The sequence below is a fragment of the Drosophila nasuta genome, chromosome 3 (genome assembly GCF_023558535.2).
Source record: "Drosophila nasuta strain 15112-1781.00 chromosome 3, ASM2355853v1, whole genome shotgun sequence".
NCBI classification, from domain to species: Eukaryota; Metazoa; Arthropoda; class Insecta; order Diptera; family Drosophilidae; genus Drosophila; species Drosophila nasuta.
This window is the reverse complement of record NC_083457.1, coordinates 14,649,597-14,674,702: the sequence shown is the minus strand read 5'-3', so window position 1 is coordinate 14,674,702 and position 25,106 is coordinate 14,649,597. Positions and strand designations below refer to the sequence as shown.

Here is a 25,106-nt window from a genome sequence, read left to right as displayed (position 1 = left end):
CTGTAATACAATTTTACTCTGATAGATTAAAGTAAACAGTATTGCTTTTGTAGCGTACTTATAATGGAGCTTCTTAACATGCATCTCGATACAATACTTTTTATTGGGTATTCCATATTATGTGAAAAGCATAAAATAAAGAAGCAACTTCCACAATTTTGATATATATGTAATATTCATATTAATATATATGTAATGATTGGGAAATTAAGATATACATAGTTTTGATAATAAATATTTTTATTCAATCATATTTATTTTTGTAGTTATATAAAATACCACAGTAAACAGTAGTAAGACACAATTATAAAAAAAATTAAAATAAATACTTATGAAAATACAATTTTTTAGAAATATGTATAAATATAAATCATTTGAATAAAACAATTTTTATATTCAAATGGAAAATGATTATAAAAATATCGTATAGGAATTTGGTTAAATTGAACGACGCAAAGCTTTAAATTTTAATGCTAGTAATGAAATGAAATTTTAGTAACTCTCTGGAGGAATTTGTCGCCTTTAACTCTATTTACAATGAAAAAATAAGCAAAAAAAAAAAACAATTTTAATTAGAAGTTATTATTATTTATTATTTATTCCTATAGCTCCCGATTAGCACTATATTTAGAACTAAGATTGATTTAAGGACCATTTTCTGTTTTACGATAAAATATATATACATATGTTAATTTTTGCTATTATATTAAAACAGAAAAATAATTCAAAAATCTTTCTTAGCTCTAATTAAAGTCCAAATCAAGAGCTATAAGATTCATCTTTACTTCAAATAAAAAAAAATGTTTCGGTATGTGTTTCATTTTAGTTTAGATAGTGTAACACGCAACATTTTCGCCAGAAAATGGCCGAAATCTATTTTTTTTTATGTAATTAAATACAAACGGAGTCTTTACAACACTTAATTTCTGCACTCCAATGAAATTGAATAGATATAGTATTTGTGCTTTTCAAGAAGCTTTTTAAAACATTATGAAAATTAAATATAGAAAAATTGTGAAGTTTTCAGAATCACTATGATACATTGATATTATTTAAATATAAAGAAACTTTAATATTTGAATAATATTTAATTTTTTAATATTATTATTTTAAATAATATTTCAATATTTCTTATCGTACTACCAAATTCATGCAGTTCCCCAAATTATTTCTGGAAATTTTGCAACTAATAAAATCGATGAAGCAGAAATCTAATTTAGTTCTTCTTAGTATAAGCTCACTCAAAGGTTATAAATTCTGGGAACAATTTCACATCTTATAACAAACTTCAATTAATTAATCAATTCTCTACTGCAGCTGACACTTTATATATTTTATATTAAAAGAGAGAGAGAGAGACATTGAAGCGATATCAATTGCCTTCAAGTTAAAAACACGTCAATTCATTAAGAGACTGAGTCATTCACAACTCATTACATGCACTCACAGACACAGACATAGACAAACTCACACTCGCACTCACACTCGCATATTCGCACTCACACTCACACACTCGGATGTTGACAACTAAAAGTATGAATGACACTAATACGCAGCTACAGTTACACTCACACATGCTCGCACACTCAGACGATATAGACACGTATGACGTCAACTTATGCATAGGAGAGACCACAAAAAACAACAACAACAACAACGAGAAGAAGTGTAACAAGAAGAGCAGTAAAACGACAGCATTCAAACTTCAAGTGAGACAACAAAAACAAGAACAACAACAATGAATGAAGACAACGAGTGAGACAATCGCCGACACTTGAGTGTTTCGCAGTAATTCGTTTGCTTTGTTGCTCTCTCTCTCTCTCTCTCTCTCTCTCTCTCTCTTTCTCATTCTCTCTGACTCTACTCCCTGTTACCAGTTTCTCCCCCACTGCTTCTTCTTCTTCTGCACCCCACAATTTATCCATTTTGGGTTCATTCCGGTTTGTTCTGGTTCAGTTTGGTTTGGTTTTCACTTTTCTAACTGTATGCTCTCTAGCTTTGTCCTTTTGTCTGCTTGATACGCGCCTGTCATTATACCCATAGAGACAGAGCGAGAGCGAGATAGAGAGAGTGAGAGTGAGAGGGAGAGCTGTGTGGGGAGTGCAAATTTAAATAAATGCTTTGAAGCACACTAAAAGCGATTTATCTTTGTCGATTGTGGATTACGAACATGTTTTCCAAAACATTTTTCATATTGTCCCGACTGGTGTGTGTGTGTGTGTGTCCGTCTGCATATGTGTGTGTGATTGCGCTGCTGCTGATGCTGCGTTGACTGACAAGTCTTTGTGCAAACACCAGCAGCACTAGTAGAAGTTCGAGGACTGCGAAGGGAGCAAGGGAGAAAGCGAGTTGGGAGCAGGCGACGACGGCAGCTGGGCTGCGACCCTTTTGCCCAGTTACCCAGCTGGAAATTTAATCATGAAAATCACACTGAGCAGCGCATGCCCTTTCCTCTCTTTCTCTCTTTCTCGCTCCCCCTTATGGGCCATGAGCACTGCACTTTTTTCAATGCAGCTGATTTCGCACCGATAAAAAAAACCAAAACCAGGAAAAAAAGAAGAAAACTATTGTCCGTTGTACAATCTGGACAAACAATTCAATATTTCCTGCTGGGCTGTTGTCCCTTTTGTCCTTATTGTCCTTATTGTCCTTTTTGTCCATCTACACACACACACACACACACACACACATAGTCTTTGCTCATCAGGTTTCGTTTTATTGATTAATCGTCTGCTGTGGCTGTGTCCCGCCTCCCGCCTCCCGCACTTTATGTCTCTACCTCAACCTCTGTCTTTGGCCTCACATTAGCCGCATTCGCTGCACTGCGCCATAACTAACAATGTCTTTTGTCCATTCTCTGCCCTCCCTCACTCTAATTCCCATTTTCTTCTTCGCTCTCGTATTCGCATTCGCATTCGCATTCGCATTTTCATTTGCATGCGCCCGCGGCCCACGCAATTTAGCTCCTTGTCGCCTGCCTTGTCGAACAGATCTGACGACGTTCCTTTTTCCATTTCCATTGCCATTCCCATTCCCATTCCCCATTCTCCATTCCCCCATTCCTCAATCTTCAGTCCCATTCTCATTCCCACTTCCCATTCAGTAAACGTGCCGCGCGTCGCCCACGCAAAAGTCGATAAATTATTAGATTGTAAATAAAGCGAAACTGGCTGCAAAAAAAAAAAAACAACAACAATAAAGTATAAGGCGGTTGCCAAAAGGTAGCACCAACTGCTGATGTTGATGGCACAAAAAACTGGCGAAGAGCGCAAGATTATTGGTAAGCAGAGCAAAGTTTTCTTTGCACATGTGTCCAAAAAACCACAAGACAAAAAAAAAAAACAAACACGAGAAGCACAAAAAGTAGCAGCAGTTGAAGTAAAAGCAGCAGAGGGCAAAGAAGTGTTGGGCACACAAAAAAAAAACCTTATATGGAGATGGAGATAGAGATGAAGAAGAAGAAGAAAAAGGCAAAGGCAAAGGAGCTTTACAAAACGGCAATAGTTGTGTATGTGTCAGCTGTCGCCTTGTTCTGAACTCCAACAACAACAACCACATTTGCCTCTACGTATGTGTGTGTGTGTGTGTGCACATAAGTGAGAATGCGTGTAAAGTGTGTGTAATCAATCATTTATGAAATTACGCTACTTCCGCTTTTGACAATTTTCTTTCAACGCCTCCCCCCAATAGCTACTCTGACGATGACGTAAGAGTCTCTGTGATATCTTTTGCCTCTCACACACACACACACAGCTAATACTTCCATATGAGCCTCTGTATGTGTGTTTGTGGATAACTGTAAAATGCAAATTTACACACATTCCAAGTATGTGTGTGTGTGTGTGTCGAAATCTTCGATGGGGAATAGATTATGATGATGCCCCAGCAACAGAATGCGATAAAAAAGAGCTTTGCTTAAAAACCGAACCAAAGCAACACAAAAAAAAAAACGAGAACTCGAAACTCAAACTCAAACTCAACAACTGAAGCGTGTGTACAAATTGCGTATAACCTTGAACCCCGGTCGCAATGAACTCTGACCGCAGCTGCGATTTAACACAACATTTTGTGAAACAAAAAAATATGGTAAAAATGCAGAGCATTGAAGAATTATCCACAAATATGAGTGAGCTGCTTTTTAGTGTACACAAATTCCACGAAATTGTGTGGTTTTTATTCATTTGTAGTGCCTGAAAGTATGCTATCAAATATTTTGCGTAAACATAAAGCAAAGCAAATGAATGAAATGGCAGAAAAATAAATAGAAACAACCTGCGAACTTAATTTTTTGTAGAACAAACTAAATGAAAAGAATGTTTTTAAAAGTTATAGGTAACACATTTTTAATAAAAATAATAACGCAAATGAAGTATTTAAAAAAAATGTACAAAATCGCATGAATAAAAAACTTTTAAAAAGAAAAATATAAATCAAAATAAAGCAAGAACAAATATTTGCGAACTGAAATGAGGCAAATGAAAAGCAAAATATAGAAGTTAAATCAAAAATAGAATTTAAATCAAATTAAATATAAATTGATTTCAAAACCAATAAAACTAGTCTTTAAAAAATTTGAAAAGGTCGAAAAACTTTTTAAAATAAAAATGAATTAAAAACAAAGCAAAAATCCAAGCAGGATATAGAATCAATATTTTTAAATGAACTTTAATAAGTACATCAAATGTTAATAAGTAAATCTAAATTTATTTTGATGATGTAAAAGTCGCTTGAGTGAAAAACTTTTCAAAATACTAAATAAAATAATAAAAATACAAGGCATCCAAATACAGCAAAAACAAATATTTACGAATTGAAATGAAATGAAATAAAAGGAAAATATAATTCACAATTTTTCAATTACATAAAATTTTAATAAATAAGTAAAAAATTGAAATCAATTTTCAAAGCCAACAAAATACTCAAATCTATCAAATACATGGGAAAAGTCGAATAATTGAAAAACTTTTAAATATAATCAAAATACAAAAAATTAAAATAAAACATACGCAAATATTCACGAACTGAAGTAAAGAATAATATAAGTATCGACATTTTCAAGTTAAGTGAAGCAACTTCAAAAAATTTATCTATTAAAAATAGCCGAAGGCCTATTAATAATTTTAATAGTATGCAACCATTTTTAAATAAGTAAATATCCATAAAAATAAATACAAATTGATTTAAAAACGAATAAGATTTGAGTCCTTAAAAATATATAAAACGTCAAACGAGTGAAAATTTGTAAAAAATAATAAAAATACAAGCCATCAAAGTAAAGTAAAGCCAAATATTTACAAGCTGAAATGATGGAAGTGAAAAACAAAATATATAGAATCGACTTTTTAAATATCATTGAAACAAATATAACAAAAGTGTTTAAAAAATAAAAGGGAATTTAAATAAAAGCAATGGCAAATATTTACAAACTGAAATGATGCAAACGCAAAGCAAAATTGGGAAACGAAAATAGAAAGTGCTCTCTGCATACAATAGTTGCAGTTATTTTTATAAATAAATAAATCATAAATGTCAATAGAACTAGTTTAAATCGATTATATTGCAAATATACAAAAATATGCTAATCCCTCAACAGTTTCAACTTCAGCTTCAGCTTTTATATTTGATTTTAAGGTCTTAAAACTAGAGCAATATATGAAAATGGGATTTGCCAACAAAACCAAAAAAGAAGAGGAAATATATTTCATTTACGAAAGTTGTGTCTATCATAATAAATAGTTAAAGCATTCTTGTGTAGGAATTTGACATTGAAATGAAAAACAAAGTAACTTTCATGTATGTGTGTGTGTGTTTGCCCAAAAATAGTTTTTAGATGTTGGAGAACCTGGAATATGAAATAAATAGCTGCCTTTGTCTTGAGTGGGCCATCAACTAATTTTACGTTTATTTGACCATCAAAAGGCTCGTAACCCATAAATGAAAATGGGATTGGCATGTGAGACGAGTGTGTGTGTGTGTGTGTGTGTGAGGTGTGCATGTGAGTGTGTGAAGAGAAAATGATCAGCGCGCCCTTTCTTTTGGTAGTTTTGGCTTGGGTCCTTGCGGTTGGCCGCAATGTCAAGCGAGAGTCCTTTTGACTAATTAGACGACTTGCGGTGAACGTAATCATAAATACACAGAGCAATTATAATATTGTAGTATGTTTTCTGAAGGGGGAGGGAGGGACGGACACAACATCGATAAGCAGCAGGCATTAGTCGTCGCATAAGACAGAGGCCCGAGCTGAGCTGTCGAGTTAATTAATTTAAAGCTGGCCAACAAACTCAGAGCCAGCCAGAGACTGAGTCCTCTCCAAGGAGTCCGTCACATCGTTCGTCGTCGTCTGTCCATGTGAGCCGAAGAACTCAAATTCGCAACTCGCAACTCGAAGTCGGAGTCGCGACTCGGGGAAAAAAAAGTGACTGGAAACCAATGCGAGCCTTTACTTTTTTTCATTTTTCTTTTTCTTTCGTTTTTTTTTTTGCTTTACATTTGTTTCTTTTTGCCTTTTCCTTTTCTAATTTTTCTTTTTTCCGTTCGCTTTTTTTTCATTCTTTTTTCGTTTTCGGCAATTGGAAGCTGTGTGTGCCGCTGAATGTGGAGCAGCGGCGCAGCGCGCGCAGTTAACAATTCAAATGTGGCAACTGGAAGTGGCAAGGCAAAACTTTTGGCTAAAGCCTAAAGAAAATCCTAAATCAAATATGATGATAGTGAAAAGTGAAAAGTAAAAAGCGAAAAGCTGAAAAGCTGTGTAACACAGCAGCAATTCAAAGTAATCGCATTTTATGGCACAACCTCTGCAGCGAACTTTGCGCACCAGCAACTACACAACACAACAAAAAAAACAAGAAGAAGGAAAATGTTGCGAGGCCGAGTGAAAAGATGCGTTGAAAACTTATATAAACTGCGGAAAAATTGCAGAGCAGCCAAAAGGTTCGTGTCATGTGAGAGAGAGAGCAGACGCTGAATACGAGAGAGAGACAGAAGAGAGAAGCCAGACAGAGAGAGAGAGAGAGTGAGCAGCTGACTAGAACTGTGCGCTCTCTTTTGACTCGCTCTCTCTCGCAGTCTCTCTCTCTCTCTCTCTCTTTGGTGGCATCACCTGATTTCCACAGCAGCCGCGTTTCGAACTAGAAGCATGTTAAAGACTCCCCCGAAGGGTGGCAATAGAAAGAGGGGAAGGGAAAAGGGGGAGTGTTGTATGCTCCACCCGTTTACGATAGTTTAACTCTGTTGTTCTGCTGCTGCTGGTGCTCTGCAGTCATTTAACATAAATGTGTGCCAGCGTCGCACCGGGCGTATGCGTAATTTAAATTTAAATTTCTCAATGCCAGTTGTTGTTGTTGTTTTTGTTGTTACTGCTGTTGTTGCTTAGAATTTGACTCAAGTTTTTCTTAATCAGCAGCGCAATTCACATGCTCGTTGTTGTTGTTGTTGGGCCATTCAGTCGAGCTTTTCAGCTGCCTTTGCCAGGCAGCGCTCATTAGCGGTCACATTGTCGCCCGCCCCGCTGCCTCGCTTTGCACTGCCGCCAACCCCGCAACCTCCAACCACTGACATCATTAGAGAATGAGAGAGAGCGAGTGTGTTGCAGGGAAAGCAAAACTGCTGCTGCTGCTGGTCAGTTGGTTGCTGGCCAAGTTGTTTAAAGGCTTGCAACAAATAATTGCCAATTACACGCAGTAACAGCAAAAGGGTAGCAAAAAGGGAGAGAGAGAGAGGGGGAAGAATGGAGGGGGAGCGTGGCCATCAAATATGCAGTCAAATGTTTGCACAGACACTGAAAAATGTGGCACAAACAGCTTCAGCTTGGCCGCCAGTTGGCAGTTGCCGACCTCTAAGTGCCACAAATTAACCGCAACGCGTTGCTGCCACTGCCGCGGCTGTCATTGCTGCTGCTGCTACTCTCAACGTTGATAATTACGAGCAGAAATATAAAACCGAGAGGCAGAGAAAGAAAGAGGCGAACACACAGCGAGAAGAAGTGTGAGAGAGATGAGACTGACTGCTGAGCGCGGATTTCTGAAGTGGGCTGCTGGACACGAGTTGTCAGAGAAAAGGAAATAGAAGAAGAAGAAGGGGGACGACTTCAATAATTAATGAGCAGCTAAAAATGTCACGCAGCGCGGAAGTGTTGGGCCCTGTGCAGGATTTTGCTTTGCTCTGGTTGGTAATGCCAAATGTTGCTGCTGGCAAGCTTAAGCTTGTTATACCCAACAAAAAAAGAAATCGAGTGTAGTTTAGCTGACTTAAAAGTACTGAATGACAGCTACAGGGTATTGCCTAGTTCAGCTCTTACATTCGAAGCCAGTTTAGCTTGTTTTCATTTGTCTTAAAAGGTTGTGGGTGTGGATAGGGGGTCGGGGGCTTGGCATATTTTGGGGTTAACGGGCTGAATTTAAATGAGTTCCAGTCCAGAGTTTTTTTTTTTTTTGCTGGCCGCTTCCTGAACCCGTTCAGCATTTAATTAAAACATGATGTAATGCAGACGCACAAGTTGTGTATATAATAGATATACTAAAAAGAAAGAGAGATGTGTTGTGCTCTCCTACTCACCTTGCAGTCATCGCACTGATTGATCAGCGAATACACCTGACGACAGTCGAAGCGAAAGAGTATTTCGGCCAGCTCGCAGGTGATGCGATTGGACAACGCATCCACTTCAAGTAGATCGCTCAGCAGTCGCACACACTCGTTGCGATCCGTCAGCGTGGCATTCAACGCCAGCGTATGCAGAGCACTGAACACGCTCCGCTCGCAGCAATGCCGCAAACGCAATGAGCGCAGACGCGCCAGCAGCTGACCAGGCGATCGCAGTCCGCACAAATGCTGTGGACTTGTCTCGGCGGCATCGCCCAGGTAATCAAGGCACTGTTGTTGTTGCTGCTGTGGTTGTTGCTGTTGCTGTTGTTGCTGTTGTTGCTGTTGTTGCTCATTTGCGCTGAGTTGCTCGTGCGTCTGCAGATGACTGTAGAGCAATGTGGGCATCGATTGCTCATCCAGCTCATCCGCATTGCTGCTGCTACTTGTGGCTGCCAGCGTGGATGCCTCTAACTCCTCCTCCATGTCCAGCTCAAGTTCCTGTTCGCGTTCTGTTGTTGTTGATGCCATCTCTGTGGCTGCATCGTTGGCTCCCTCCAGTTGCCATTCTCTTTCACGACGCATTCGCGACATGGCTTTATTGTTATTGTTGCTGCTGCTGCTGCTGCTGCTGTGGCTTAAACGCGACTTATAGTTAATCGTATTGGCATTTCTGAAGTACTTGACTTTATTATCAGCAGCGTGACTTGCACTCGCACTCGAACTCGCGCTGCTGTCCGTTGGCTGTTGCTCAGCACAGGATCGCGGACAGATTGGCGGGCCAGGTCCTTCATCGACCCAGGCCATGGGCAGTGTACCAGCTGAGCACTGACCCTGCAAAGGCAAACAGCAAACAATTAATTAGTCCAAAATCAACACAAGAATAATTGTAAGAATTTAAGAATTATATTTGGTTTTTCTCTCTTCTTTTATTTACTATCTGTCTGTTTAAGCAATAAGTAAATTGTATAATTAGTATTAAATTTACAGAAATAGCAGTTTTCCAATGAACTCTGCTATTATATATTATATAACATCATTTCAGTTGCTTGGACTTAACTATCGGGGAGATCGAATTTGTGGTATCCTTTCAGTTTTTTTACTGCTAAATTGTTGTCTACTAGACTTAAGCCCAAATTATATAAATTATGAAATATATAATTTATTTTATCCAACCCTTTTAAAGTCAAGAATATATAAGATTTGCGGGCAAGAATTTAATAGAACTATTAACAATAAAAACTCTATCGAGTTTAATAAAAGCAAAACTCGAAATTTAAAGCATTTTTAATAAAAGCAAAACAGTGTGGTGTTAATTTTAAAATTTACCCTATAAATATACCGTAAGAATACTAAAAGTGTGTCAAAGGCTTCATTTGGTATATTTACATATTACTACATTTAAAATATACCATATATTGCTAAAATATACCAGATTGGAATGCATTTCTTATATAACTTCTACAAACAATAGTCATTATTGTCTGTACCAAAATTCTTTAAATTTACGCGTATTAATTGGTTTTTATCGATTTGTCGTTGAAATTAACACACAAAATTGATCCCATTTTATGCTATTCATCACATACTAAAAACCAATCTACAGCACCTTAAATAATATAAATACAACATTAATTAAGAAGGAGAGAATTGTCAAACAACCCAACACAATAATAATATTTTTAATAAATAATATTAAATTTGTAAGTCTGACAAAACGTACAGAATTTAATATATTTTTAGTTTACCCCGCACTTATGAAGGAAAAGAATCCAGTCGGGAAGGAGAAACTCGCTACCATAATAATTTTTCAATAAGCACGAAAGCTGTATAAAAGTTGAAATATACATACAACAACAAAATACATATAAAATATACTGAAATCAACATTTAGTATATAAATATACCATTGCCCGCTACCCATTTTCAAGAAGTGTGACCGCGCAATTCGACTTGAAATATACCGAGAAAAAAATTCTAAAATGTATCAAAAGCTATATTTAGTATATTAATATACCATTCCGATCGAAATAAGACACAAAGTACAAAACAGGCCAGACTATTAACAGACCAAACGAAGCAAATAAAGCACGAAAGATGCGACATAATTTTGACCCGCTGATTAGGAACATATATGAGGTCGCAGATGAATTCTTTTTGCCTATTAAATATCCACACAAAGTTAAAATAGCCTACTACCGAATGAATAACGAGTAAACAATGCACTTAAAGAATCAGAGAGTTGACGAAGATTAAACATACAACAAATTAAAAATTACATTATCTTTGACAGCATCTTTGACTATTAGAAAAAAGAATATTTTCAAGTTAATCTCCAAAATATTGTCATAAATACTCCACAACATTATTCTCTTCAATAAAAGAGCCAGAAGCCAAGACTAATAATATTAAATTTATGTATTAAATATGTTTAAAAGAGCTCAATTTATTTTGTTAGCTTTGGCATGCAAATGCCTCAAAATAAGTTTTAAGCTACACAAAATTTTGTTGTTATAATTAGAAAGTTGCAAATACTTCAAACAATTAGTAACTTTTAAATACGAAGAACTATTAGTGTTTTCTAGTGTATGACCATTAACTATTTTTTTAGGTACAATGCAGAGATTTTAAACGAGGACATGGAAAATAGTTAAGAGGTGCAAGCTTAGAGTGACTTCCTGTGAACGAAAACTTTGACTGATAATTGCAAATGTGTGGAAATGATATAATTTATTTAAAAATTAAACTGGTTAGTGGCAAACACAGTGCACACATAGGTTTATAAAGAGATGGAGAGTAAAGAGAATGCGAGAGGAGGCGAGGAGAAGAAGCAACGGGGTAGAAAACAAAAAGTACTCTCGCATATTGAAAAAGGTTTTTGCAGCTAGTACAACAAATGCAGCTACAACAACAGTGAAAGTCATAAAATAAAACAACAACAAGAACAATAACATGAAGAAGAGCAAGTAAAATAGAAGCGAAACAAGGAAACGAACAGCAAAACCAACAACAACAACAATAGCAAGAACTATAGCGTCATAAGAGTGCATAAAGAGCTGATGTTTTTCGTTATTAAAATGACCGCACTTCGTTGGAATTTTCCACTTTTCCACATGCCCCGGCATTAAACTCAAGTCGCGCGCACACACACACACACTCACAAGAACAACAACAACAAAATCAGAACACACAAAGAACAAAAAAATGGAAAAGGAAAACAAATATTTTACGGAACAAAATTATCGTAGCATACTTTATGGCGCCGCCGATATCAACGCGAAGCAAGCGAAGCGAACTCGTTAAGACCACTCACATGTGGACCGAAGAACAAGCGAAATTGATTACCAAGTGTAACAGACTCCCAAAAAAAAAACAAAATAAAGAAGGGTAACAGCTTCAAAAGATATCGCAAAGTCAGCAGAAGTAAGTGTTGAAATTGCATTGCAGGTAGTATTAATATTGCAGCAGCAGCAGCAACAGAGAGATATGTGCAGCAATCAACGACGCATAAAAACTCAATTGCCTGAGCCCCTGCTTTACTCCACTTTTTTTACTCTTTTTACCTTTTCCCAGGATAATAGCAATAAGTTGGATTCTCACTCGATGCAGCACGCACACCAAATATAAGTCAGTTTAGAGAAAAAGAGAATGCGAATGCGAAAGAGAATACGAGAGAGACAAATGAAAAGCCATACAATGGTCAACGGACACATAAAGGGATTAACTAAGCTCAGACTGTAAAATACCCTCGAAGCGTGAGTCGCCAGCAAATTGAATCGCATTTCTCCATGCACCAAAAATTTAAGCAACACAAAATTTACCATGACGTCTAAGCTGCACTAAAGTGTTTGGCAATTATGGGTTATAACAATTATGAGAAAGTGTCTTGCATAAGTTCATTCATAATCTGCACTTAAACGTTTGCCATCAAATTAGGCATTATCTGCGATAATGTTTAATTGCCATAACAATCGACGATTGACCTTTCGATGTGATGTGCAAAGCGAATCTCTGCCAAAATTATTCTAATCAACTTAAACTTGAACTGAGCTGCATGAAATGTATTATTTACAACTTACATAAGGTTGAAGAACACAGCTCTGACTACTCAAATATTTCATAGTTTAAAGTTCATTTTAAATGCTAGCCTCAAGTTGCTTTTAATTCTACACTCCTTAGAAATAAACTATTTTAATACATTTTCTAAGAAAACGCTGGAGGATAAATAGAATTTGATACTGTGTTATTTATTGGAAAACTTATAGGTTTTAGCTTTTATAAATAAATCAAGATATAAATTTGTTTTCTACAAATCTAATATATCACAATATAAACTGGAAAACCTCAAATGGGCCTTTACTGATTTTTCTGATTTATAAATTACATTTTGAAATGTAAATATTAAAAAAAATTAATGAAATTTGGTCAGGTAGATATTTTCATTGCGAAACTTTTGATATACAACTTGTCATTATACGCGCAAAACTCTAGTTGTCCATACATGGGGAACACGTGAAAATTTGAAAGTTCCAAAAATATTTTTTCGATTATCGATTACAAATTTTTTTCAAATATTTTCTTCTGATCAAAGAGACAACTATGTATATTCATTATTATTATAACTGTTCAAGGTATAAAAACATACAATACACAAGAGTTGAATTGCGTAACATATAATAAAATCAATCTTTTTTAAGGTTAAGTTGTTCAACTTTAAAATCTTTAAAATATGTTTTGTTAAGTTATGTCCTCTTTCTTTAACCGATACTTCTTTTAGAATCGTTCTACAAATATCTAAGAGTATTTAATTTTAGGTAAAGTTACCCTTGCCACACTATTTTGTGTGCAGTCTTTTGTATAAGAACCACCAAATAAAATATTTTCAATAAAATATAGTGAATATTTACTTCATTTTCTCCTTATGCTCTTAGTGATTTCACTTACTTAATTCTAATATTATCAATATATACTATTTTAGATTGCTTAAGTCGCCATAAAATGAAGCTTATTTGAAGAAATGTCTTGAAAATATTAAAAAATATTTTTTATGATAGCCACCAAATGAAATATTCTCATTAAAATATGCTGAATTTATACTTGAATTTCTCAAATATTGTATAATGATCTGAGTTATATTTATTATAATAAAAGTTTCATTATATATATAAAGATTTCATTTCAAAAATTGCTGAATAATTAAGAAATTTTTAAAATGAAACTTTTATTAAGCAAAGCTTTCCATATTTAAAAATATAAAAATTGTATTACTCTTGTTGCAAGCTGGTATCCACGCATTTCGATTAAAATTTGCAGGGTATGCGAGTACAATAAATACAATAGAGTACACAGCACACAGATACACACATATAAAACACACACACTCGCACACACACGGTTAGAGAAGCACGTGTACACGCCGCCATTGTTGATTTAATGGCAGACCAGCTGCGGCCCAATGCACAACAATGCGACCCAGGATTGTGTCGGAGATTGCTTAAGAGGAGGCGGTGGACGAGGGTTGTCGTAACCCCGCGACCCGTTGACCGAGTGGACAAAGGGGAGAAGAGAGGGGAGAGCGGGTTAACGGAACGGAAAAGCAGCGCACGGACAATACAAGACAGCAATAAGATAAATTCTTCAATGCGCAACAGCGAAATAAGAAATTACAGAATGAACTGACATTACAATTTGTTAGACCTTTGCCTCCCCTCTCCCCCCTGTCCCCCTGTCTCTGCCCTGACCCAAGCCTTCCCATTGACCCTGGGCCACCTTTGCCCTCCACTCGTCCCCCTCCGCCATGTTTCTTGCCGTCGGCGCTGATTAGTTGCTTCCCATTTCAGTCCGATGGTTGTTCAAACAGTTTGAAAATGCAAAATGCAAAGTTTTGCAAAAGTTTCGCGAGTTTTGGTTAATGCAAAATTCAAGGGAAAATATGAAAAGTTTGCGCTTGACGTGAGTGCTGAAGCTGAAGCTGAATCTCAATCTCAATCTGAGTAACAAGAGCTGGCAAACCGGATACTAAAGTCCTGATGTTATGGCTGCGATACAAACTCAAACTCAAACACACACACACATACACAGGCTCTTACTTAAATGAAGTGGCCAAGTTGCAAGCCAACTGCCAACTGCCAACTGTTACTCAAGCTGGCTAACACTTAATTATGCCGAATTGTTTTTTTATGGCCAAAAATGTGAAGTTTGAAACGGTTTTACCTGCAGGCCAAAGAGACTCAGCAGGCCAAAGAGACTCAACACACAAAAACCTTAACTATTAATTATAAAGTAGCTTAAATGAGCTTCAAGAATGCCCCTGTGCGATGGCAAATTAAGGACACACAGAGCCAAAATATATATATTTAAATATTACTACAGGGAAGCACAATTTAAGAGCGAGTAATTATCTTCTTTGACAGCGTAAATTGTGCACGAATAATTTGCACACACACACACACACACACACAAAATGGCTTTAACTATTCACAGTCTAATCCATAAATATGCCACAATAATTGCATTGAAATGCGGCAATGTTGATTTGCCGACAGCCGAATGCAGAATGACAAAATGCAGAGTGCAAAATAAAAAAAAAATAAACTATTGGCAATTATGAGAATGTCAATGGGCAGACAACCCAATAATTTGCCAGCATTGAAAATGCATGTCACATGCATATTACGCATACGAGCCGTTGGACAAGCAGTTTTCGTATTTTAAGCCAGCAGAACAAACTGAGAGAGAGAAAAAGAGATAGAAAGAGGGAGAGAGATAGAGAAAAACGAGATGAAATTCGAAAATGTTTGGCATGAAATATTCATCATCGTAGCTGTGGATAATTGAAATTGCAACAGCTGCCGTTGTTGTTGTTCTTCTTGCTGTTGTTGTTGTTGTTGTTGCAGCAAAGAGCTGCCCCAGACACGTGGCCAATAGCTAAAACATTCATGTGCCTGTCGACTGCGGACAGCTTCACAACGAGCTCTGTGTTTGTCGTCTCGCTTTCACACTCATTCTCTCCCTCTCTGTATCTCTCGGTTTTTTATACCCGATACACATAGGGTAGAAGGGTATTGTAACTTTGTGCCTGCAAAAGAAGGTATCACCGACCCTATAAAGTATATATGTATATATTCATAATCTGCGTCGATATAGTCATGTCCGTCTGTCTGTCTGTCTGTCTGTCCGTCTGTCTGTCTGTCCGTCTATCCATATGAACACCTAGATCTCAGAGACTATAAGAGATAGAAATACAATTTTTTTTCGTCTGCACTTGTCATGTTTGAACGCATATTAAATTTTATTCACTCCCCTTTCTGCCTCTCCAAATCGATTAAAATTTAACAAATAGATTATATTTGAAGTTAGAGCACATACAAAAATAGCTATAGTCCTTAAGATTTCTGAAAATTTGGTTGCGATCAGATAAAAATTGTACAATATTTTTAAAAAAATACTTTTGTATGGACCTTAGTAGATTTTGGTGGCAATCTGGTATATTTTGCACTGTATGGTATATTTTGAATGTAGTTCTACATATATCAATATACAAATTCTAACCTGAGGTATTTTTGTTTTATATTAATTTGGTTTATTTTTAGAATAATACTGCACTGTTTTGCTTTTATTTCAAATAATGGTAACGGGTATATCGCAGTCGACCACACTCGTCCATAGTTTTCTTACTTGTTTTGTGATGTGTGTGTGTGTGTTTGTGTGTCTTATGCAAGTGGCGACTGACCAACAGACTAACTGACGAGCCTAAGCTCTTTATTGTTGCAACAACAAGTTGTCTCTATCTCGCTATTCTCTTTTTCTCTCTAATCAACGAGGCACAAAAAAACCTTAAACAAAGCACTGGCATAATGGAGTGTATGCATTATGGCTAATAGCAGGCATACACACACACACACACACATACACACACAACTAGTGGCAAGCTAGTTAAATGTCCTTTGTGTGTTGTTGGCTTTGCCAGTTGAAAGGCTTTCGTCTAATAAGCCTCTACAGGCAGACAATGTATCCCAGCTCATTCCCCCTCCCCCTACACCTCTTCCCCTCCCTCGACAACAACAGACACAATGAGTTTGCTGTGGATTGGACGCTGTCCACCGCCAGAGGGCGCACTTGACCCAGCACAATTTTGTGACAAGTGTTGATAGATGCAACTTCTCTTTATCTCTCTCTCTCTCTCTATCTCTCTCTCTCTCTCTCTCTCTGTTTCTGTCTTTTGTCTTACTCTATTTGATGAACATCAATGCATATGAATATTCATATTCAATTAGTCAGTTTCGAGTCGCACAAAATTTGAGTTAATCTTCTGCTGCTTTTGTCGAGAGCCTCGCTCTCTGCAAATATTTGGAAAAACAATTAAAATGCTGCTGCAAAGAAAACTAAGCACAAAGCATGCAGTATGTGCGTGTGTGTGGCATGGGGCAGCTGTCAGCGCCAAAGAGGAAGCAACCAAAAGTGCACTTGAGCTAAACACCAACAGCAGCAACAACAACGGCAGCGGCAACGGAACCGACAACACTTTAAATGTTACAGCTTAACCTCGACAGGCAATTCAAACAATGCACACACACACACTCGCTGTGTTTGTATATGTGTGTGTGTGTGTCAAATTTCAACGCTTGTCAACAATGGTGCAAGAAAAATGCAAGTGCAAAACAGCTACAGCTACAGCTACAGCAGCAACAACAGCAACAGCAGCAGCAACGTCAACAACAGCAACAGCAGCAGCGACTGTGGCAGGCAGGGCGTTAGAAGCGGCAGGGCTGCAACATGTCGCAAGCAGCACTCAAATTTCCAAATGCAATATGTGAGTGTGTGTGTGTGTGTGATGCGTGTCTGTGTGTTTGCCTGGCAGCAACGTAAAAAAGTGACAGCCACACACGCACACAGATAGACAGCAAGCTCACAGCGCTCGCTAGGGACGATGGCACATGGATGGAAAAGAAAGAGAGGAGACAAGAGAAGTGGGCAAAGAAGAGAGAGGATTGTAGAGAAGGCAACAGAGAGGTTAGGCAGCGCGAGTGGCAGCCCAAGAAGGGTCGCTGTTAGATGTTGGCAGCAGCAGCAACAGCAACAGCAACGCAAGGGCAGCGACTGCATATAATTGTTTGTCACTTGACGGGCCGCGATATACACAGAGAGAGAGAGTCATGAGTAGCAGCGCCCCTCTCCGCCATTGCCTCCTCTAGTTGCCACAACAACTGGCACGACAACGACAACAATAACAACTGTCATTTCACCTTGATGCTGGTCACATTTTGTTGCCGACGCCGCCGCCACCGCCGTCGCTTACTTTGTTGTCAAAATCATAAACATCCACTTCTCTGGCTGCTGTTGGCTTTTTCAGCTACTTCGCTTCTCTTTTTGCACTTCGTCTGCTGGTTACGCGGTCGGTCATTTGCCATTGTTTTTGGCATCGCTTGCTACTTTCAATTTAGCGCAGCTGCCACACACAACAACACAACGTAACACAACACAACAGAGACAACAACGCCATGAATTATGCAATCATTTTGCTGATAATACAGATTCATTTGCAACAGAACACTGTGTTGCATAATGTGGAAGAGGCAGCAAGCGCAAGCTTTTAATGCACTTGACAGCAATTAAGCTCATTAAAAGCTCTCTGAGCTTGTCTGATTGTTCCACCTGTCGAATCGCGCTTGTAAATGCAAAACACACTGTCTCTCTCTCTCTCTCTGCTGTCTCTGCTATCTCTTTCAAGTGTACGTCAAATTAGCATGCGTAAAGCACAAATCACGAAACATCGAGCAGAGCTTTTTGCTGCGTTGTGCCGTATTTCGTGCTATATTCCGTGTTATAATACCATGCCATGCCGTGCAGGGCCAGGACAATTACAGTGTGCTGTGTGCATAATTCAGCGAGTGCTCCCCAAGGCGCAGTAAACCTCCAAATGGGACAAATCATTTCAATGTTTCCGCCACTCCACTCCACTCCGCAAACCCAAAATACTCCAACCACACAGACGTATATAAAGAGACGAAGGCAAATAAACATACAGAGAAAGACAGATGGATGGACAGAGACGAAATGTCAAGAATGGTGCAGATTTGTTTCCTACGATAAAGCATTAGTAAATTTAATTATTAATAAGTGAGAAAAGAAAAAGATTAATCTTTGTAATAGGAACTATCTTTTATTAGATTATAGAGCTAGCTTTTAAGATTTATGTTGGCACTGAATTAAATTGTAACTATTCAAGGATTAATATAATTCCTCCATTTTTCTCAAATTCATTTAGATAGATCCTAATTCAGAACAAGTAAGAAAGTCGCAGTCGAGTGTGTTCGATAGTGGAATACTCGCTATGCTTTTTGCATAAAAGCAGAAGAAACAAAACATAATTAATATGTCAAAAAATACTAATTCATACAACATACCGAAATTTATATTTGGTATATCGATATACAGTAAACTGCATTCATAATATTCTATAGAGTGCGAAATGTATAATAGATTATTATCTGGTTTTTATTTCTTAAATTAATTATAAGATTTTTTAATCCTCAAAAAAAAAATACTGATATACAATTTATCGAAATTTATATTTGGTATATCTATACAATAAACTACTTTCTTTTATTCTGTCATTCGATTTTTTCTTCTTAAATAAATTTTGAATCACAAAAATTTGACGGTTTTTATTTGGCAGAAATCTTGTTCTGGAATTCCCAATTAGAAATAACTATTAAAATATTAGATAAAAATAATTTATATTGACAAAAATTGTTTTCAAGAGTACTTGAAGTATTTATAAACACCTGTATCGATTATAAAAGTTTTATTGGAAATGCATGCAAACTTCTTGATGTCACTTCGAAGTGATTATAAGGCCAAGCGTTTGATGTATTGTATAGCTGCGAAGCTTAAATATAATAATGAAAATTATCTAAAAACTTTCTTTAAGCATTTTGAAAGTTCAACTTTTTGGTAGTTTTCAAAGAACTTTTAATCGTTGCTGTTGTTTAGAGAAAGCTTTCATATTATGTCAGAGTTCAGACATATTGGGGAAGAGAGAGGGAGACAAAACACAAGCAAAGTGCTAGAAAGAGAGAGCGAGCGTTAATGCAATAATGTGGAATTTATGTATCGAAAGCCATCCATCAAATATGTATGTATAGGAGGAAGGGGAATTTCGTTGGCACTTGGGAGCATTATTTTAATCATATTTAAACAGCGCGTGTATTTATTACTCATTATTTATGCATATATCAATCTAGATGGCCGTAAGCCCCATTAACGGGCAAACAAAAGGACGCCAGACCGGAAACCGCGCCCAAAAATCGAATCGCACGGAATTAGGCAATGTGCCAAAGTCCCAAGCTTGAGTCCGAGTGTGAGTAAGTGTGTGTGAGTGTATGCGAGTGTGCGTGCAAGGTGTGGGCGTGTGTAAGTGTGAGTGTGAGTGTGGGTGTGTCAGTTAACAACGCACCTGTCTATCAACGTGAATGATACTCATACAAGTGAGTGTATTCGCATTGTTTGCTCTTCGCACAGCGTTAAATTGAAAGGTTCAACAACAACAAGAACAACGCGAGAACAAGGAACAGAAGGAAACGCCTATCGTTATGCCACACAATTTTATCAACATTAATTTGTCAAACATTCGCCGGTACTTTGCATACTATACACACACATAACAACACAACACAACACAACATACGAGTAGGCAACGAGTATTTGTTGTCGTGTCTCTAATGACAACACAATGGCATTAATTTCATCAAATGAGCTGTAAACAGTTGTGGACAGCATTGTGGCTTCCCACTTACTATACTATGTTAGGTACTGATAGAAGGAGGTGGACTGGACATGTCACTCTGTTTATGGTTTCAATGGCTTCAATGCATTATCAATATTTGCCGATAATCCGGTTGTTAACTTCGTCCAACTGATACGAATTGAAACCACTTTCAAATCTCTGAGAAAGAGAAAATATGGTGAATAGATTTCGTGCGTCCTATGACACTCGTCAACTTTACTCGCTACAGTATGTAAACTGAAATGGAAAATATATTTGTACTCGCTATTGCAAGTTGTCATTACAACTCGTTACTTTCCAATCGCTGAAAAGATGTTTTAAATTTTTTGAGCCGCTTTTTTACTTTGCAATTACAGCACTATATTCGCCACTGTCACTCGCTAGTCGTTACTCGTTACAATATGTACGTTTGCTACTTTTTCCTCGCTACAAAGAAAGGATATTTTAAGTTGACATTGCAACTCGTTACTTTCCAATCGCTAAAAAGATTTATTACATTCTTTGAATAGCTTTTTTACATTGCAATTGCTTCACTCGCTGGTCATTACTCGTTGTAAAAAGGCTACAACTAATCACAAGGTATTTTACCAGTAATGTAAAAAGTTATAGAAAAATATGTTAACTCGTTATTCTAACTCGTTAATGTCCAATCTCTAAAAAGTGGAATTAAATATTGCCAAAAGTTTAAAGAGCGAAAGGAACAATATCCAACTCGTCACTTTCACTCGCCACTCGCTGCTAGCATATCAACAAAGCCATCGTTAATATGTTGTGTTCGATGGCTTCGAGGCCTGATTTGCTATTCCGCACACCTTACTGCGAACCTCGTCATCACTCGCTGCTTCTCCTCTATTCACTGTGCACTACAATTCCCTATTTGTTTTTTTCCTGCTGAACTCGTAATGAAATTCTTCAGTTGAATTTCATTTGCAACTTTTCAACAATGCTCATTGAATAATTTACGCTCTGCTCTGCACCGCCGAGCGTTGAGCTCTGCGCTCAGGCGAAAATGGGAGCAAAACGAAAAAAACACACCCACACACACAGACTACAAAAAAAAGGAAACCAAAACGGCAAACGAATGTGGCTTCAGCTTCAGATCCGTGAGGACTCGACGAGGGGCACGACAGAGGATGTCGCTCCACTTAAGCCGGTCCCACGGCAATTTACGTGCCGCAGCAGCAGCAGCAGCGAGTAGCGAGAAGCAACTCCAAACCTCCAATCTGCTGGCCGAAACGCCCCTCATATAATTGCATTAAATTGCACAGTGGGCGTGGTCCGTGCATGGACTGAGTCCGATTTGCAATTGTTGCAAAAGGCTACCAAAATGTCTTAATCAATGCAATGCATGCTAGACAGAGAATCGTTCACTCAATCAGACTGTCATGAATGCGAGATGCCTTCAGTTTGTTGTCGCCTGCTGTTGGCAAAATCGTGACCAAACGCCATTTGCATCTCCCCAAGAAAGTTAGCTGGCTGGCTGGCTGGCTGGCTGGCTTAAGCCAAGAAGGCAACTGTCGGCTGACAGCCTCATGCAAATTGCACTGCAAATTGTCGGTAATTAACGGATGTGGCCGCAGCGAAGGTTGCCGGATTGAAGCACCTTAAGGGAGGGTAGAGGGGAGGATGAGGGTGACAGGCAACACGACGCGTTGCAAAGCGGCTGCTAAGCCAGGCTAATTAGGCTGGTAACTAATTGAACTTCGTGTTCATCGCAGCCAGTTGACGCTGACAATTTAAGGGCAAGAAGAGCGAGTTGAGGGGAAAACTGTTCAGATGCAGATATGTTTGAATTAACTGCCTGCTGCCTGCCTGCCGGCAGAGAATTGAAATTATAATTATGCTTAATATGCTATTATTATTTAAGTCGAAGCTAAGATACAACAGGAAGTTGATGCCATTTAATCAGCTAGAATATTTAACAAAGCAGCTTTAGTTGGCTCGCATATGCGATTGCAATTTCTTTACAGATTGTGATATTTGCTGGCAAATTTAATTTCAATTTTGTTGTGGGGAGGAGGCGGTCCATAACCTTAATCAATGTTGTTTGCAAACTACAATCTACAATCGACAATCTGCAATCTGTTTGGCAGCGCAATGAATTGCCATTCAGACACAATGGTCGTAAAGCAGCTTCAATTGCCGCAAGTCGACAGTGAGAAGGATATGCCTATGAATTTCTTATGCCCAACCTGAAGCACTTTACTTACGAATCTGTGAGTCTCTCTCTATCTTTCTCTCTCTTTCTCACTCTCTTTTGTGGCACCAACAAGGACAACGGAAATGCCAATAACTGAACGATGTGTGCGAGTGTGTTTGTGTGTGGATCAGTCCCTGCTGGATGGCAGGAAACAGCAAAAGCAACAGCAACAGAAACAGAGTTGCCCAGTTGCCCAGCTTTTTGCTGTGGCCCGGCGGCGAGGCGCATTCAATCAGTGTTATTGCAGGCTGTCCAAATCCCTGGCGGCCACAAGTTTCATTGCTCGCAACGATTTGCCATTCAAGGGAAGAGTGAGAAGCAAGCGAGCGAACGGGAGACGCCTTTAGCCTTTAGCTACTGCAGCTCGTTGTCGAAGGAGCGGAAATTTATGACGGCGCTCGCATTCAACTGCAATTTGGCTTGTCAGTCTGTCTGACTGTCTGACTGTCTTGGCATTGGGTTTGAAGCTGCCGTTGCTATTGTTGTTATTGCCACAACTGTGAGCTGGCAGTGAAAATGATGTAATCATATTGCACATGGCATCGACAACGACAACGAGCGGGAGCAGTTTCAGTTGCCACTGTGCGTTTGCCTGCTTACAAAATAATTGATTTTGTGTGCACATCCTTGACACAAATAAACACTCGCACAGCGCACTCACAAACTACTCTCTCTCTCTCTCTCTCATACACACTCTCTCGCACTCTCTCTTTCACACGCGCAAGTTTAACAAACTGACTGACTGACTGACTGACTGAGTCAACTGGAAGCTCTATGAAATTTTGAATTTAATGCAACAAAGCAATGGCTTTTAATTGAATTTGCAACGGCAGAGCGCACCCCTTTGACTGCTTGCAAATGGCCAGCATCATATTTTTGCAACTATTGAATAAATCCAATAGCAATACCAAATGCCGGACTACAATTTCTATAATATCGTAGCACTTGAATAAAGCTTCGATTTGTTTGCCAACACAGTCACTTGCCACTCGCCACCCGCTTGATTTTCGTCCGTTGTTTGCTGTATTTCAGTTTCCACTCGACTATGCAACGTGCAAAACTGGAAATAGAAACCAAAGTTAAAAAGCAACCAACAAGCAAGCCCTTGAGTGTGTATGTACTCACTGCAAGTTACCCGGCACACGCAAACTGAGAATATTATACAGAAACAAGCATAAAAGCTACAGTCGAGTGTGTTCAATTGTGAGATACACGTGAATAAAAGCAAAACAGTACGGTATTCATTTCAAAATATAATAAATTAATCAAAAATACTACACATATATCAAAACTTATAATTGGTATAATTATATATAATAGTATTACTTTCAAAATACACCTTAGAGTGCAAAATATACCAAATTGTTAGCCAAGCCAACTTAGATCTGTAGTAAGTTTTAGCCCATACAAAAGTAACAATTTTAATGACAATTTTTATCCAATGGGAACCAAATTCTCAGAAATCATATATACTATAGTTTTTATTGGATGTACCTAAAACCCTAACTTCGCAATTACGATGTTTCAATTGTTTCCAATTGCGAGGGTGAAAGTGGGCATTAATTTGAAACATACTTGTTGAAAATAATGCATATCTCTATCTCTTCTAGTCTCTGAGATCTAGGTGTTCATACGGAAGGACGGACAGACGGACATGCCTATATAATATCGTCTATTAACGCTGATCAATAATATATACAGTTTATAGGATCGGAGTTCCCCTCTTCTGCCTGATACATACATTTCCTGCAGGTGCAAAGTTATAATACCCTTTTACCCTATGGATAACAGGTAAACAAATTATAATAAAACAAAGCCTGCAGCTTCGATTCAATTTCAAACGTCATAAAAAGCAAAAATCTATACGGCATGCACTAAAGATTTAAAATTGCGCACGTAATACTTTCGTTTAACGGATTTAAGGCGTGGCAAGTTGCCGAAATAACTTGCCAACAAATTTATTGGCTCCAATCCGAAGACATTAAGTCAACCTTTTTAACGTGGTTTCGTTTCAGCTGTCGAATAAGTTATCGGCAGACAGACAGGCTTTGCCACTAAGCTGATATACCCTTGAACTGATTGTGTTGCCGAGTATTAAAACAGAGCATAACGCACAACAGAAAAATCAAAAAGGCCACGACACGCAGATGGAGAAGCAGACGCATCGAAAACGGAGGCAGAGACGGAGACGGAGGCGAAGGTTGCCACTGAGGCGCACTTGACAGGCACTCATGACATGCGCTGAGTGCATGCATATGTAGCAGAGGCAGCAGCAGCAGCAGCAGCCATAGCAGTCAGCTATGCAACATAAACCATGTGCACAATAACCCACCTAGCACTTGACAACAGGCAATGGCAACTCGGCAATGGGTCGAGGAGCAGCAACAGCAGCAACCACAACGCAAAGCATCAACACATCAACAGGCCGCGACTGCAGTCTCAACCTCTGTCGATGTCGATGTGGATGTCGCTGTCGATGCCAGAGCCAGAGCCGAGCTTGTTGCCGATGAGAGAAGAAGAACGAGGCCTCATCAGAAATTC

The 25,106-nt window shown here is 38.1% G+C and overlaps 1 protein-coding gene across 1 annotated transcript in view; it reads right to left on the bottom strand.

The window, feature by feature from the left end:
* Nucleotides 1-25,106, bottom strand: part of LOC132791100 (uncharacterized) — a 53,367-nt gene that overhangs the window by 18,062 nt on the left and 10,199 nt on the right. Inside the window, 1 exon segment of the mRNA XM_060799903.1 lies at nucleotides 8,554-9,411. Coding sequence (XP_060655886.1) covers nucleotides 8,554-9,411 — 858 coding nt within the window.